General features: G+C 33.3%; 1 protein-coding gene across 1 annotated transcript in view; it reads right to left on the bottom strand.

The window, feature by feature from the left end:
* The window catches only part of LOC132737840 (uncharacterized), a 79,500-nt gene that overhangs the window by 9,924 nt on the left and 52,697 nt on the right, over positions 1–16,879 (bottom strand). Inside the window, exons 12-17 of the mRNA XM_060725235.1 lie at positions 16,798–16,876; positions 10,418–10,514; positions 5,775–5,951; positions 4,059–4,220; positions 3,477–3,621; positions 2,566–2,624 (exon numbers count right to left, since the gene is read on the bottom strand). Of these exons, the coding sequence (XP_060581218.1) occupies positions 2,566–2,624; positions 3,477–3,621; positions 4,059–4,220; positions 5,775–5,951; positions 10,418–10,514; positions 16,798–16,876 (719 nt within the window). The remainder of the gene's footprint in view (positions 1–2,565; positions 2,625–3,476; positions 3,622–4,058; positions 4,221–5,774; positions 5,952–10,417; positions 10,515–16,797; positions 16,877–16,879) is intronic.

Raw genomic sequence — 16,879 nt, 5'->3', positions numbered from 1 at the left:
TAACCTGTATTTTCTCATGACATATCCATATGTCAAATTTGAGTTGAAATGTTGTACCGTTGGGGAGATAATGAACGGAAACTGAAAATTTCATATTATTTTCAAAGTAAAAGGGGCATTACTCTGCCAAAAATCATCGAACCATGACAAAATTCAAACTTAACCTGTATTTTCTAATGACATATTCATATGTCAACTTTGAGTTGAATGTGTTAATTGTACCGTTGTGGAGATAATGAACTGAAACTCAAAATTTCATATTATTTTCAAAGTCAAAGGGGCACAACTCTGCCAAAAATCATTGTACCATGACCAAATTCGAACTTGACCTCTATTTTCTCATGACATATCCATATGTCAAATTTGAGTTGAATGTGTTGTACCGTTGGGGAGATAATAAACAGAAACTGAAAATTTCATATTATTTTCAAAGTAAAAGGAGCATAACTCTGCCAAAAATCATCGAACCATGACCAAATTCAAACTTAACCTGTATTTTCTCATGACATATCCATATGTCAAATTTGAGTTGAAATGTTGTACCGTTGGGGAGATAATGAACGGAAACTGAAAATTTCATATTATTTTCAAAGTAAAAGGGGCATTACTCTGCCAAAATTCATCGAACCATGACAAAATTCAAACTTAACCTGTATTTTCTAATGACATATTCATATGTCAACTTTGAGTTGAATGTGTTAATTGTACCGTTGTGGAGATAATGAACTGAAACTCAAAATTTCATATTATTTTCAAAGTCAAAGGGGCACAACTCTGCCAAAAATCATTGTACCATGACCAAATTCGAACTTGACCTCTATTTTCTCATGACATATCCATATGTCAAATTTGAGTTGAATGTGTTGTACCGTTGGGGAGATAATAAACAGAAACTGAAAATTTCATATTATTTTCAAAGTAAAAGGAGCATAACTCTGCCAAAAATCATCGAACCATGACCAAATTCAAACTTAACCTGTATTTTCTCATGACATATCCATATGTCAAATTTGAGTTGAAATGTTGTACCGTTGGGGAGATAATGAACGGAAACTGAAAATTTCATATTATTTTCAAAGTAAAAGGGGCATTACTCTGCCAAATATCATCGAACCATGACAAAATTCAAACTTAACCTGTATTTTCTAATGACATATTCATATGTCAACTTTGAGTTGAATGTGTTAATTGTACCGTTGTGGAGATAATGAACTGAAACTCAAAATTTCATATTATTTTCAAAGTAAAAGGGGCACAACTCTGCCAAAAATCATTGTACCATGACCAAATTCGAACTTGACCTCTATTTTCTCATGACATATCCATATGTCAAATTTGAGTTGAATGTGTTGTACCGTTGGGGAGATAATGAACGGAAACTGAAAATTTCATATTATTTTCAAAGTAAAAGGGGCATAACTCTACCAAAAATCATCAAACCATGACCAAATTCGACTTTGACCTGTATTTTCTTATGACATATCCATGTCAAATTTGAGTTGAATGTGTTGTACGCTTAGGGAGATAATGAGCGGAAACTGAAAATTTCATATTTGTTTCAAAGTAATAGGCGCATAACTCTGCCAAAAATCATCGAACCATGACCAAATTCGAACTTGACCTCTATTTTCTCATGACATATCCATATGTCAAATTTGAATTGAATATGTGCAACCGTTACTAAGATAATGAACGGAAACTGATGATGACAGAATGACGGAATGACGGAAGGACGGAACAGGGTAACACTATATGCCCCGGCCATGACATGGCGGGGGCATAATAAATGCCATGGCCTGGGACATTTAAGCTTAAGCGGCCCCTGAAAAGGGCAATCAAATCAATATGAGCAAACTTGATAAAATACTACCTAAGAATGCTTCAGACAAAGTTTGGTGATCATCCATCAATTACTTCTGTAGAAGATGTCTTAAGGTTTTTCTATTTTTAGCTCTAGAGACCCCTAAAAGGGGCCAATCAAATTCATATGAGCCAATTTGATAACAGACTTCCCAAGGATGCTACAGAAAAAGTTTGGTGATCATCCATCAATTAGTTCTGTAGACTGAGATGTCTTAAGTTTTTTCTATTTTTAACTCTAGAGACCCCTTAAAGAAGCCAATTGAAATGACATGCGCAAATTCAAATGTGACTGTCACATTTATGCTACTGACCAAATTTGAGGTAAAACTGCCGATTAGTATCAGGGAAGAAGATGATTGTTGACGCATGATGACGGACGATAGACCATCCTCCTTTGATACTAATAGTTTACCCTGAACCATCCGTTCTGGTGAGCTGACAAGGAAGGGCAGCCTTCAATGAATGCAAGTCATGTTAAATTTCCATCAGAGAAAAGCTATCATGCACTCATTTAAAATGTTCTTTCAAGAAAAGTCTGACCTGAGTCTTGCATATGCAAATTTGCCTCAATGTGCCAAACATTAAATCTAGAATTCCAACATAAAATAAAGTTTTGGACCAGTAAAAAAGCTAACAGTCAATTAAAAGAACTATATAAAAAGACAGAACAATTGCTTTATTATTTAAATTATATAAATTTACCTGTTCGTGATAGCTGGTTATCGGGTGCAGTTGCTGCGGTTGCAGTTTTTGACATCCTGCTGTAGCATACAAAATAATTAACTTTATTGTATCTCAATTAATGATTTATATATTTCTCAACAGTTTTGAAGTTTTTGACAAAACTATTGAAGTTACATTTGATTGCTATATACTTGTATCAATTTGAAATAATTTGTACAAATTATAGAAAATACTGAAAAAATATTTAAACTATTTAATCACAAAATAATTAATTCCATTTTTTTCATTTCTTCATCTTTAGATGCACAGAGCATGTATTACCACCGAAAATACACTATTATGCCACTATGAACAAATTGGTGCTCATTCATATAATCATGCAAGAATGCTGTAACAGCTGTTAATCACTCAAATCACTCAACTATTGATATGGTTTACATGAACAACACTTATCATCAAATTGTTCATTTTCATCCGTCAAACATCCTATGAAGAGAGAAGAAGTCATTCTTCTTTTTAAATTTTGTTGTGTTGGACTTTCTTGAGGGATTCTGTTTTTCTCTCGTTTATTTAAATATTATACTTGAAAATTGCCCGGCGGTTCAGGAGATCAACCCATAAGTTTATCACTTACTAGTAGCTTTTAGCTCTGGCGAGAAGACTGGAGCAGTTAAAGAAAAACTTAAGTAGAGGAAGATTCAAGGGTCATTATTGTAAACTTACATTACAATTATCGTGAAGTGTAAAGAGTAGTGCTAAGTCTTATTTCTATCATAAGTTCTGTTGTTCTGTCATCGTTATAGTGGTCTTTTTCAATATACCAACAAGAAACATAGAATTAACATATACTGTTTGTTATCAAAGATAATTATGTTACATAAAGAATTAGAAAAATAATTTTTAAGATACTGAAATGTTTAATTCCTTACCTCTTGCGTCTTTTTGATATAAAAATGATGCAAACAGCAATAAGTGCTACTGCTGCAACTCCAACACCCACTCCAACTGCAACAAGCGTATTTGTAGTTTCATTAGATTTTGGTGATCCCCCTACGTCTGAAGTATTACCCAATACTGAAACATAGACCTATCAAATTTAGAGTTTTCTTAAAGCTTCAAACAATTGACAGACATACAGTTCTTCTTTATATTTTAAGGAATGGGAACAAAATCTCTGTTTCTGTTTTAGAGATTAAGGGTAGGAATAGTATCATTACTGCTTGAAGTTCCATGAGATATGTGTGATTGATACTTGAGAGAGCTGTAACATTGCTGTTTATAATATATAAGCTCAAGTTCTAGATCACAAAATTAAAAATTGCAACAAATTAGAATTGTAGCACAAAATATTAAAGAGTTGACCAAACTGTTATTTAACTGAATATGTCTATTTTCAATACATTTTTTTCTATTCAACTTTACAAAATTGAAATGAAGCTAAGGCTTAAGCACTTGTTTTACTATAATAATTGAAATGCTTACAGCCACTTGAATTGTATTAAATAACTTACATGAACATGCTTGTAAGGAGACCGAGCCATTTTCTTTTGTCGTCTCTCCAGCATTACATCCTTTACATCTGAACTGACCTACTTCATCCTGGTAGTAGCCAATAGGGCATGGCTGACAACCGTTTCTGTTATTGTCAAAGTATTGTCCAATTGGGCAGGATGCTGGAACCAGAAGAAACATTAAATATAATATTGTACTGGGCACGATTCCATATAAAACTGTAAAATCTGTAAGAAAAGAAAACCTTTTATTGTGGAATGTGGGACAGAGAACGTTCTTGGTTTTCACCTTTAACTTGTAGAGAAAGATCCAGGGCATATAAATGTACATCACTTTAATCACAGATATACTGTGAAAGAAATATGAACCATTTATAACCACCGTGGATTGCTATTCAAAACGAAAAAATATCATATTCTGTAATATCTCAAGGACAATGAAGAGGTGACATATGTAAGGACTGACTGACAAACATACTTATTGACCCTGTAACAATATGCGTTGACTATCTAAAGGGGGCATAATATCTTTCGTAAACATATGACTGAAGAATTTTTGTTTATAAAACAAGGATTTAACATAAAGTGTCACTGTGGTAAGGACATTATTGCCACAAAAACAAAAGGCACCATCCACTGATCATGGGAAATGACCTTTCTGAACTAACCATACTTAAGCCTGTTATTTTTTTTCAAGTAAATGATCATTAAAAACACACACACAAATGTGACTGTAACCTTGACCACCTTTGACCCTATGACTTTAAAGTCAAAAGGGTTTATCTGCTGTGTATAGGCAATTTCCCTTTGAAGGTGAACAAACTAAGGCTCATTTCTGCTTACCTTGACCTTTGACCTCAAAATCATAACAGTTGATATAAGGGCAATTGACAATGTGTGTAGTAAATTATATATAGTCAGGCTTATTCCATTAGACAAAGATTTTAACCTTTGACCTTGTGCCCTCAAAATCATACTTAAAGCCTACTGACCATAAAATGGCCATTCCAAAAAAAAGCTGAACAAATATGGATTAATTAATTCCTCCTAAAAGAATAGTTCAGACAAGGATGTAAATCAATCTGTTACTATAACCTTGATTTATGACCTACTAATGATTACTCTCAAAATCAGTAAGTAAAATCTATCACGTTGAAAAAACTTAGGCTTATTTCTATATCAGAGTAATTGATCAAAGAAACGATATTACCCATTGTAACAATGACCTTGACATTTGATCTTATGATCTTGAAATTGATACAGATCATTTACTGACCATGGACGATGTCTCTACAAAGTTCTCAATATCAAGATGTAAAAAGATGTATGACAGTCATGCAACCAAAATGGAATAAGAGGCCATTTCTTATTTATTTTTTATTGGCCCATGAAATATTCCCTTGTTACGGAAAGAACTCTATTGCCTTCTTTTGTTCTGTTTACATTTATATTTGGGTTCCTGTTTATTTTTGGTAGTGCAGACCAACACATTTAAGTATGCTCTCCACATTTTAAGTGGGGACATACAAAAGGAATTTAAAGCAACTTCTGAAGAACAGCCTTCTGTGGAGCCACAACAGTATCAATTCCCCCAAAAAGTAAGACTTCACCATAGATTTTACCTAGTATCTTAAAAGAACATTAAATGTCAGGTAAAAAACCAAAGCTTTGTTGGTTTGCAGAGGTTGAATTTACTGTACACAGTGAGTCTCATACCTTTGCAGCTAGTTGGTGAGAATTCGCCAGTCATTTCAGTCGTGAGTCCAGCTCTACATTGTTTACAGCTCTTCTTACCACTTAAGTCTTGGTAAAATCCAATAGGGCAATCATCACAGAAAGCAGTTGTGTTGGTAATGTCTTTATACCGGAAATAATTACCTGGTCCACATTCAACTGAAATAGTGTAACGACTTACAATCCTAACTGCCATAAGCTTGGTCCATTTATTTGTAATTTTGTGTCTTCTCTATCAAATTTCAATAATTAAGGTACATTATTAGCATTAATTCCTTTTGATCTACCGTACTTAGTAAACTGAGTTTTAAGGGACATTCCACCTTTGGTTTAAATTGGCTAAATATATTTCCAATCTAATTAAAATTAGCCCCTTAATTACGCTACGAATTAGAATCTAACAATCCCTATAGGCAGTCACCTCCTTGTGGTCTTTCAAACTACCAATCATTGGCGAGCTTTCATTATTTTGAAAGCGATGCAATTTCTAATTTTAAACCTTCGGAAAACCCATGACTGAGTGGGTAATTTTAACGAATTCGAGAACAAACATGACATTATCTATATAGCCGACAGAAAACAATCTTGCCCATTAAAATGACTTTATCATAATTAAGTTGCTTATTTGTTAAAATTACTTCAAACAGTTTTTTCTAACAAGATTCAACAATTTGTTTATTTTCCATGGATAACGGTATTTTGATACTTCTTTTAATGCCTATCTTTAAAAACCAGTTTATTGCATGGCTAACAAGAGCTATCACGGAAGACATCGAAGACCGACTAATTAAATACTGGACGCAGTAAGAAAGACAATACAATGAAAGAAAAAACAATTATGATATAAATATATCTCTGTATCAGTATCAAGAAAGCACTCAAATGTTCTAAATTTTTCACAACATAATATGCAAATGATCTTGTCAATAAATGTCAAACAGACATTTGTATGCTTTAATGCAAAAGACAGCGATTTGAAATCTGAAATCAATCCCTTCAAAAACAAAAAATGATAAGAGCAAAAATAATTTGAAGTTTTTAAAGTAAAATTGTAAGTTAACAGAGGAAATAACTCTTGAAAAAGATGCCAGAGTTATGAACATTGTCATGCATGATGTGAGGAATGATAAAGATTATTTATAATAAGTCTAGAGTACATACCATTTATAATAACAAAGATAATACTAAAAAAGTCAATTTACAAATGAATTTTAAGTTCAAAAATAAAATGGAGATAATTCTGGGAATACAGGAGCTTGCGTTTTATAACTTTTATTCATATGACACTAATCTATTATAAAAAGATAACATCTGTTAACATAAATTCGAAGTTCACAGGGGAAAAATTCTGAAAATAGTCATGCTAGAGTTATGTACCTTGTCGCACAACATGTGTGTTGATATATAAATATTTTTTGAAGTAAGAAGTAGATACTTTGAAAAGTAAAGAAGCTATAATATTTTTTAAAGAAAACCCAAGTTCAAAGGGAGATATATATTGCTTCAAGAGTTATAAACCTTGTCACATAAGATGTGGTTGATGATAAGGACTATGTATTTGAAGTTTGAGGTAGAATTAAACCATTAAAACTAAAGAAGTTATAGAAAGAAAACTAGAACTGCCACTATCATGGCGTGAATACCCCCGCATACCACTTTGTCAGAATCAACAGTGGCCATTTAGAGCTCAAGGACAACCTCCCTGCCAAATCTGAGGTTACTAAGCCAGTGCATTGCTAAGTTATGTATTCTACATGCTTCAAATGTGAAAATGTCAAAATCAATACATTGCGGACAGGACATTCTTTAGCAATTAAGAAGAAAAGCTTTGTTTTGTGACCTTGACCTTTGACCTAGTGACCTCAAAATCAATAGTGGACACCTTATAGTCATGATCAACATCCATGCCAAATATGAAGACTGTGGGTCAAAGGAATCTTAAGTTAATGGGTGGACAAACTTTTTGAAGTCAAAGTCCCTATGACCTTGACCATTGATCCAGTGACCTCAAAATCAAAAGGGGTCGTCTACTAATCATGATCAACATCCATGCCAAATATGAAAACTGTGGGTCAAAGGAATCTAAAGTTATTGGGCAGACAAACTTTTTGAAGTTAAAGTCCCTGTGACCTTGACCTTTGACCTGGTGACCTCAAAATCAATAGGGGTCATCTACTAATCATGACTAACCTCCATGCCAAATATGAAGACTGTGGGTCAAAGGAATCTTAAGTTATAGGGCGGACAAGCTTTTTGAAGTCAAGGCCCCTGTGACCTTGACCTTTGACCTGTTGACCTCAAAGTCAATACGGGTCATCTACTAATCATGACTAACTTCCATGCCAAATATGAAGACTGTGGGTCAAAGGAATCTTAAGTTATTGGGCGGACAAGCTGTTTGAAGTCAAGGCCCCTGTGACCTTGACCTTTGACCTGGTGACCTCAAAATCAATAGGGGTCATCTACTAATCATGACTTACCTCCATGCCAAATATGAAGACTGTGGTTCAAAGGAATCTTAAGTTATTGGGCGGACAAGCTTTTTGAAGTCAAGGCCCCTGTGACCTTGACCTTTGACCTAGTGACCTCAAAATCAATAGGGGTCATCTACTAATCATGACTAACCTCCATGCCAAATATGAAGACTGAAGGTCAAAGGAATCTTAAGTTATTGGGCGGACAAGAAAAAACCGACGGACGGCCGGACAGCCACAAGCTGATTCCAGTATACCCCCCTTACAACTTTGTTGTGCGGGGGTATAATAAGATTTTTCAAGTGAAAAAAACTAAGTTCAAGGGGAGATCATTCTTGGAATATTGGTGCTAGTGTTATGAACCTTGTCACATAATATGTGGTTATTGAGAAGGAATTTTAATTTTTGAAGTATGAAGTTGATTCCTGATAAAGCTTTCTTGGGAAATCCGAATTATAAATAAGGTGAAACATATACAGTCGTCATCAGAAGCACATGGAAGAAATCAGTAGATCTGAACTTTAGTCACATGGAATATATTTCTTACTGAGAGAAAGGAGTAAGATGAAGACCCTCTTTTTTGTTTTTTTTATTATTTTTGGTTCGTTTTACGTCACACCAAAACAGTACACTTAAGATGGCAACATTCCAGCTTTACTGGTGGAGGAAGACTTCAGGTGCTCCTCTGTGAACTATTTCAGGCACAAACAGGTACCTGTGTTCTGTGTAGAACCCCCGACGTTCCGTAAGGTAGCCTCCTCTTATGAACGAATTCAAAATGCCTGGCTGGATACAAACCCATAGTAGTGAAGGGCAACTGGTTTAAAATCATCAATCTTAATCACTCGGCAATGGACATCCCATAAATCCCTTTTGAAAAAATTAGTAAGCTTGACGAACTTTTTAATGCATTCCCAAAATCATTTATACAGAAACTTCATAACTTGTTCTCACCTAATCCTTTTGAATTCAGTAGGGTCCAATTTGGTGGTGTTAATTTATTGGTCCTTGGTTTTAGCATTTTGATATTGGAATCCCTTCAATCTTTCATTATCAACAACGAACAACTTAATAGAAAAGATAACAATACAATGCCACACACCTAGTACTATCTCAATTCTTTGGTATTGTGCTGTGAGAGGAGAAACTTTTTAAAGGATTTTGATGTGTGTTTGTGTAAAATGTATGTGACCCTATTTAGACTCAATTTTGAAGGAAAGGTCAAGATTTCACCCAATAACTCTTTCTAATGTTAGAGGACACCCATAGGTTTAATGTTCCTACCAAACATAAGACATCTTTAAATAAATAGGATTGTATCAGAAATCTACTTTAGCATAAATGACCTTGATTCCAGATGTCGAGGTTTGAAGTCTTTCATACTGGTTGCAATGGCAACCAATACTGGTTGCTATGGCAACAAAAGTTCTGCATAATTGAAATTGTTTCACCAATTGTAAAAGAGGAACACACAAGGAACATTTCTATAGCATTTTTATGATAATGGCATTATGCCGCAAAAGCTCATCTTTAAATTCCAAGGGTATGATTTAAATAACCTAAATGGACAACACCAAAAATATGCCACATGCAAAATATTTAAGCTCTGATCACATTACTTTTTGAAGTGTATTTTTCATAATGCAATGTAAACTAAGTGACCTCAGGGCAGGATAATTTTAACATCCGAGGCAAATTTAATATAACTTTTGTAGAGGTCTACTAGAAATACTGCATGCAAAATCTCTTAGTTATGGGAATTGTAATTTCACAAAAGATTTTAATGAGCTTTCCAATTAAAGACCATGTAAACTAAATAATAGGCCTTGAATCCAAGGGCACGTGGAAATACTACATGACAAAGATCTAAGCTTCGGTTAGGTTATCGTAATTTCTGAGGAGAGGATTGGAACTACTCATTACTCATATAACCTTAGAAAAAGGTCACCAAATCACCATTTCAACGAAGCTCATGCAAAATACATCATGTGATTCAATTGTTTTGTACATACTGACAAATGACTGTTCACAATTGAAAGAAAATATGCTACAAAAAAAAGGCTCATTTCTCAATGCCTTGTGCTCCAATGATTAATTTTCTTGAAACAAAATATATTCATTTGCTTTTATAGTTTTGTAGTTTTTATTTACCACACTGTCCATTTCTGAGAACTTCACCATCTGGACATTTTTCTGTTGTAACTATCCCAAAGTTTTCTTTTAGGAAGGTCAAATTTGGAATTGTGTCCTGAAAGAAGCAAATATTGAAAATGGAATTCAAATAACTTAGTAAACATAAAACAAAAGACATTCTTGTTAAAAATGAAAATCAGAAGCAAATTGATAATTACAGCTATCACTAAAGGTGATTCATATCAATTTTTTAAAGAAAATAAGTGGTCTGAAGTAAAACTTTAACTCTATTCCTATATGTAATAATGTTTCATCTGTATTTCAATAATTATTACAATTAATTGCCTTGTAAAAAGAGTTTCATCATCTGTTAACTTTTATCTTAGTAAAAAAAATATATTTGTAAAAAGAAAAAAAAAACACAAAAAACAAAGAGTGAGGTAAATATGTATAAAATAACAGAAGTTAAGCCTATTAAATAATTATTGATCATGTAAAATTTATGTATAAAATTACAATCCATAATGTCTCCTTAAAAAGTAATCATTGGTAAACTGGTATTTTATAAAATAAATGCAAGAAGTAAATTTGTGGTTTGAATCCAGATTCCAACTTAACCTGCATTTTTGGTGTTATATTTCACCGTGGGTAAGCAACTTAGGTCATGTGACCACAAAATTCAACGTATACGGTCAAAATAGCTCCACTGAGGTAAGTTTTTTAGTGATTATTTTTCTGTCCAGCTGATTTAAATTATGGTACATAGCCTACCGACCGCGGCAGTTCCGATGCTTTCTAAAAATGTATTTGATGTCGTCCAACGTTTTGTATTTTATGAGAACATTCAAACAATGTTTGCAATTTGTTGATGACAACGTACACACTATTGTGTAAAAGTGTTGATGAAAACTTAATAAACGATACGCATGTCAGTGCTAAGTAAAATTTCAGGTCTTTAAATATATAAGAGAATGTTTTAATGAAAAAAGAACTGGTTTCCTGCTGTGATTTTTTAGTATTTATTCAAAAATTGACAAAATATCAACGTACACATACAGTCTAGAAAATGTCAACGTACACACTCACAATTCAGTTTCATAGTGGTCTGAACACGAGGCTGCAACTTCGGAGAAATTGGCTTTTTCTAACAAAAAGTTTGCTTTCAATTTAGATTGCCCTATCAAACTGTATATATGTACAGGTTTATACAAAGGAAAAAAGTTGCAAATACATTCATATCATCACAAATTAGCTTACACAACCTTTTAAATTTAACTTTTCTATAATGTTATTTATTTGTTGTTTTTTTGTGATTTTCTTTTAGAAGAAAAAAATCAGTTATTCAGACTGGTTAATGATTTGCTGAAACAGCAATTTTATATTGTATTAATTTAGATCATTTTAAAGTCATTTAATGACGAAAACTCAACTCACCTAGTGCCTTCTGTAGCAACAAAAGTTGTCAATGGTTGACAATGACGCCGAGTGGTTAGTTTATAGGTAGTACCGGTATTTCAGCAGTTATGTCACTTTAACCCTATGATTACATCATGAACGTTCTATTAACATTATTTTTTCAATAATATATCTCCTTACACTAGTTATGTAATTTCCACATGTTATAGACATGTTATTTAATATGTATTTTTGCATTTACTGTTTTCTTTGCCTTTTTTGTTTAACTGCAAATTTTGCCAACCATGTCTACTTACTTACAAGTCTATGATATGTATTCAACAAAAATGCATACATTTTAATAATTTGCATTGCAATGAAAATTTTTAATTCAAGCAAACCATTTTATTTGAGCAAAATGTCGATACAATGTTTGCATTATAATAATCATTTCAATATAAATTGTGGCATTTCTATGATTACTAGTGGGTCATATGACTGTGGTACTTGATATAACTTTTTAAATGTTTAAACAATGTCATTGATTCATATCTATAGCTCATACATTGCGCACAAAATAAGATAGGTAAATTTATTACTAGAAACCATTTTCCGGTAAATTTATTACTAGTAACCATTTTCCAGTAACTGGTTTCTTGAGCAGTAAAAGCATTTTACTAGAAACTTGGTACTAGTAACTAACCATTTAACAAAAGGGTAATTTGTTGCCTTAACCAACCTATAAAATTGTGAATTGTTTATAAGATATTTTTAACATAACAAGTGCAAGTAGATATATTCTTGAAAATATAATGTTAATAGAACATTAGTGATGTAATCATAGCTATGGATCAAGTGACGCAACTGCTGAAAAACCGGTAATATAAAATTGTAACTCGACGTCATCGTCACCTTTTGCTACTACGAAGGCACTAGTTGGTTGAGCGAGAGACCCTTATCCTGGCTGTGTACGCAATTAAGATGACTGTAATTACGATCTATATTGTGATACGATCTATATTAATCCAGTATATATTATAAAAACGGCTGTTTCAGCTAATCATTAAGCAGTTTGAGTAACTGGAAATTTGTCTTATAAACAACAAAAGTACAAATAAATAACATAAAAATGTTAAAGGTTGTTTAAGCTTATTTGCGATGAAATGAATGCACTTTAAACTATTTCCTTTGAAAATATTAGGAATTTTATACAGTTTGAGAGGGCAATCTAAATTGAAAGCCAACTTTTTGTTGGAAAAAGCCACATATTTCGAAGTTGCAGCCTCATGTTCAGACCACTACCAAACTCAAATGGGAGTGTGTACGTTGACACTTTCTAGACAGTTTGTGTACGTTGACATTTCTGTAAGTTGGTCAATTATTAAATAAATACAAAAAATGACAGCAGGAAACTAGTTCTTGTTTTATTAAAACATTCTCTCATATATTTTAAGACCTGAAATTTTACTCAGCACTGAGATGCATATCGTTTTTTAAGTTATTATCAACACTTTTACACAATAGTGTGTACGTTGTCATCGACAATTTGTAAACATTGTTTGAATCAGATCTCGTAAAATACAAAACGTTTGACGACATCAAATACATTTTTAGAAAGCATCGGAACTGCCGCGGTCGGTAGACTTTGAATCATAATTTGAATTGGCTCGATAGAAAAATAATCACTAAAAAACTTACCTCAGCTGAGCTATTTTGGCGTGTACGTTGGCTTTTGTGGTCACGTGATCAAAGTTGCTTACCCACGGTGCATTTGTGTACATAAAAACATTACTATTTAATGCATTGTAAAGAGTTTTCTATTACCTAGAAACCATGTTTTTGTAAAAGAAAACAAAGTGAAAAAGGTCAAAACTGTAAAATAGTGGTCTGAAGAAGACTGAACCAAAAATAATCCCAAATGAGGTCTCAAAATAAGCTTGATAGATACCACGGCTTTTAAAGCTGTGTAAATATCAAGTTTGTGATGACAATATCTCATGCATAATTATATCTAGCTATAGTCCAGACAAATCTTTCAAATTTAAGTAACAGTGACCCTGACCTTCACCCATTGTGGACCAAAAGCAATCCCCAGCAATCTCTATACAATGTATATGCTTGCTATATACCATGATTGATTACAATATATCTAATTTGGCTCAAGAAATTGTAATCAAACTTGGTATATAGCAAGGTTATGTGAAACCCTCTCTTTGGATTGCTCTTTGGCTCCATATGGTTTAGGTCAAGATCACTGTTACTAAAACTAGAAATAAGGTTTCTAGAAGATAATTAGAGCCAAGTCAGATATTGTAATGAACCTTGGTATATAGCAAGCTTATATAGAGATTGCTGGGGATTGCTTTTGGTCCACCATGGGTGAAGGTCAGGGTCACTGTTACTAAAATTAGAAATATTGTTTATGCATGAGATATTGTCATCACAAACTTGATATACAAACAGGTTTAAAAGCTGTGGCATCTATCAAGCTTACTTTGAGACCTCATTTTACCCATGAAACGAAGTTTGGGGGTATATAGAAGTCACCTGGTGGTCGGTCACAGTCGTTTGGTCGGTCGGTCCATACGTCCGTTGCATTTTCCTTGTCCGGAGCATAAATGGAATTCAATACAACTTCATACAATGGTCAAACACATTGAGAGGAAGTGCAGTGCACAAGAACTATAACTCTACCTTCACTAATTACATAGTTATTGTCGTTTGTTACTTTTCCATGTCCGGAGCATAACTTGAAAAGAACTGATTGGAATTCAAAACAACTTCATACAATGGACAAGCACAATAAAGGGAAGTGCACTGCACAAGAATCATAACTCTATCTAAAGTAATTTCAGAGTTCTTGCCCTTTGTAACTTTTCCATTGCTTTCTTTTGTCCGGACCATAACTTGAAGACTAATGGTTGGAATTCAATATAACTTCATATTATGGTCAAACACATTGAGAGGAAGTGCAGGACACAAGAACCATAACTCGATCATGACTCGAGTTATTACACTTTGTTACTTTTCCTTGTCCGGAGAATAACTTGAAAGTACAATTGCCAAGCACAATAAGAGAAAGTGCAGTGCACAAGAACCATAACTCTGTCTAGAGTAATTATTAAGTTACTGCCCTTTGTAATTTTTCCATTGCTTTTTTCTATTCCAGAGCATAACTTGAAAAGTACTATTTGGAATTCAATACAATTTCATACAATGGTCAAGTATAGTGAGAGGAAGCGCAGTGCACAGAAACCATAACTTTTTTTTTGACTCATTTAAGAGTTTTTGCCCTTTGTTACTTTCTTTGTCCAGTGCACAACTTGAAAGTTAATGTTTGGAATTCAATGAAACTTCATACAATGGTCAAGTGCAGTAAGATTAAGTGCAGTGCAGATGAAGCATAACTCTTTTTTTGACTCTTTACAGTTATTGCCCTTTGTTACTTGTGCAATGCCCTTTGTTACTTTTTTTGTCCAGTGCATAACTTGAAAACTAATGTTTGGAATTCAATGAAACTTCATACAACGCTCAAGTGCAGTGAGATGAAATGCAATGCACAAGAACCATAACTCCATCTTGACTAATTACAAAGTTATTGCCCTTTGTTACTTTTCCTTGTCCGGAGAATAACTTGAAAACTATTTGTTAGAATTCAATACAACTTCATACAATTGTCAAGCAAAATGAGAGAAAGTGCATTGTACAATAACCATAACTCCATCTTCAGTATTTGTAGAGTTATTCCCCTTTGTTACTTTTTCTTGTCAGTAGTATAACTTAAAACTAATGTTTAGAATTCAATGCAACTTCATACAATGGTCAAGCGCAATGAGAGGAATTGAGTGCTCAAGATGTATAACTCTTTATGGATTTATTACAGAGTAATTCAATAAAACTTCATCAATGGTCAACCATATTGTAAGGAAACGCAACATACAAAAAACACAACTTCTTTAATTGCCCACAACCATAACTCTTTTTCAATTCTTTTATTACTTATTAGTTATTCTGTTACTTGTTACTTCCTCACTTTTTGGAATTATTTTTGGTAAAGTTCAGTCTTCTTCAGACCTTTATTTTAAAGTTTTGACCTTTTTCCACTTTGTTTTCTTTTACAAAAACATGGTTTCTAGGTAATAGAAAACTCTTTACAAGGCATTAAATAGTAATGATTTTCAGTACACAAATGAAACACCAAAAATGCAGGTTAAGTTGGAATTTGGATTCAAACCACAAATTTACTTCTTGCATTTATTTTATAAAACACCAGTTTACCAATGATTACTCTTTAAGGAGACATTATGGATGGTAATTTTATACATAAATTTTACATGATCATTAAAAGGTTTAACTCAAAGTCTGCTTATTCTTTTACATATTTATCTCACTTTTTCTATCTGTCTTTGTTTTTTTTCTGGGGCAATGCCAATTTTGACATTAGGGGCAAAATTTAAACAACTTTTGTAGACGACCTATAGATGATATATCAAATATGAAAGCTCTAATTTATAAATTTATTCTTATCATTCCTTTTGGTTGCCATGGCAACCAAGTTTCTACACGTAATCGAATGTTTTAAACAACTTTGGAAACCCTTCACACAAGGATCAATCCTGCCAGGTTTGGTTGAAATTGGACTAGTGGCTTTTCACAAAAAAGATTTTTAAGTTCACTTTATAACCTATAAAAGACACAGACACGAGCACGCACACACACACACACACACACACACACACACACACACACACACACACACAGGTGAATCGCTATATGCCACCGCATCACAGATGCTGAGGTGGCATAAAAATAATGACAACATGAAAGTTCTGGGTGGCAACGGGAAGAACTACCTGACGTTTGCAATAGCTCAAAAAAAATTTCTTCGAAAACGTCAAGCTAAAAATGATCCATTAGATGTTTTAAGGCTCAAGTAAATGCCTCTTTAGATCTGGTAACGACACATAAGTAATAAACTTATCACAATTTGTAATGATACTTACAAAGTTCAGAACTCCAGCTCCAAGAATAAAGTAGGTCAAGAACACTTTTGAAGAAATAATTTCACCATCAAATTCAACTCTA

Source organism: Ruditapes philippinarum, unplaced genomic scaffold (assembly GCF_026571515.1).
Source record: "Ruditapes philippinarum isolate M1 unplaced genomic scaffold, ASM2657151v2 ctg324_1_1_1_1, whole genome shotgun sequence".
NCBI classification, from domain to species: Eukaryota; Metazoa; Mollusca; class Bivalvia; order Venerida; family Veneridae; genus Ruditapes; species Ruditapes philippinarum.
Note: the sequence above shows the minus strand (reverse complement) of the source record. Positions and strands in the feature narration are given on the sequence as shown.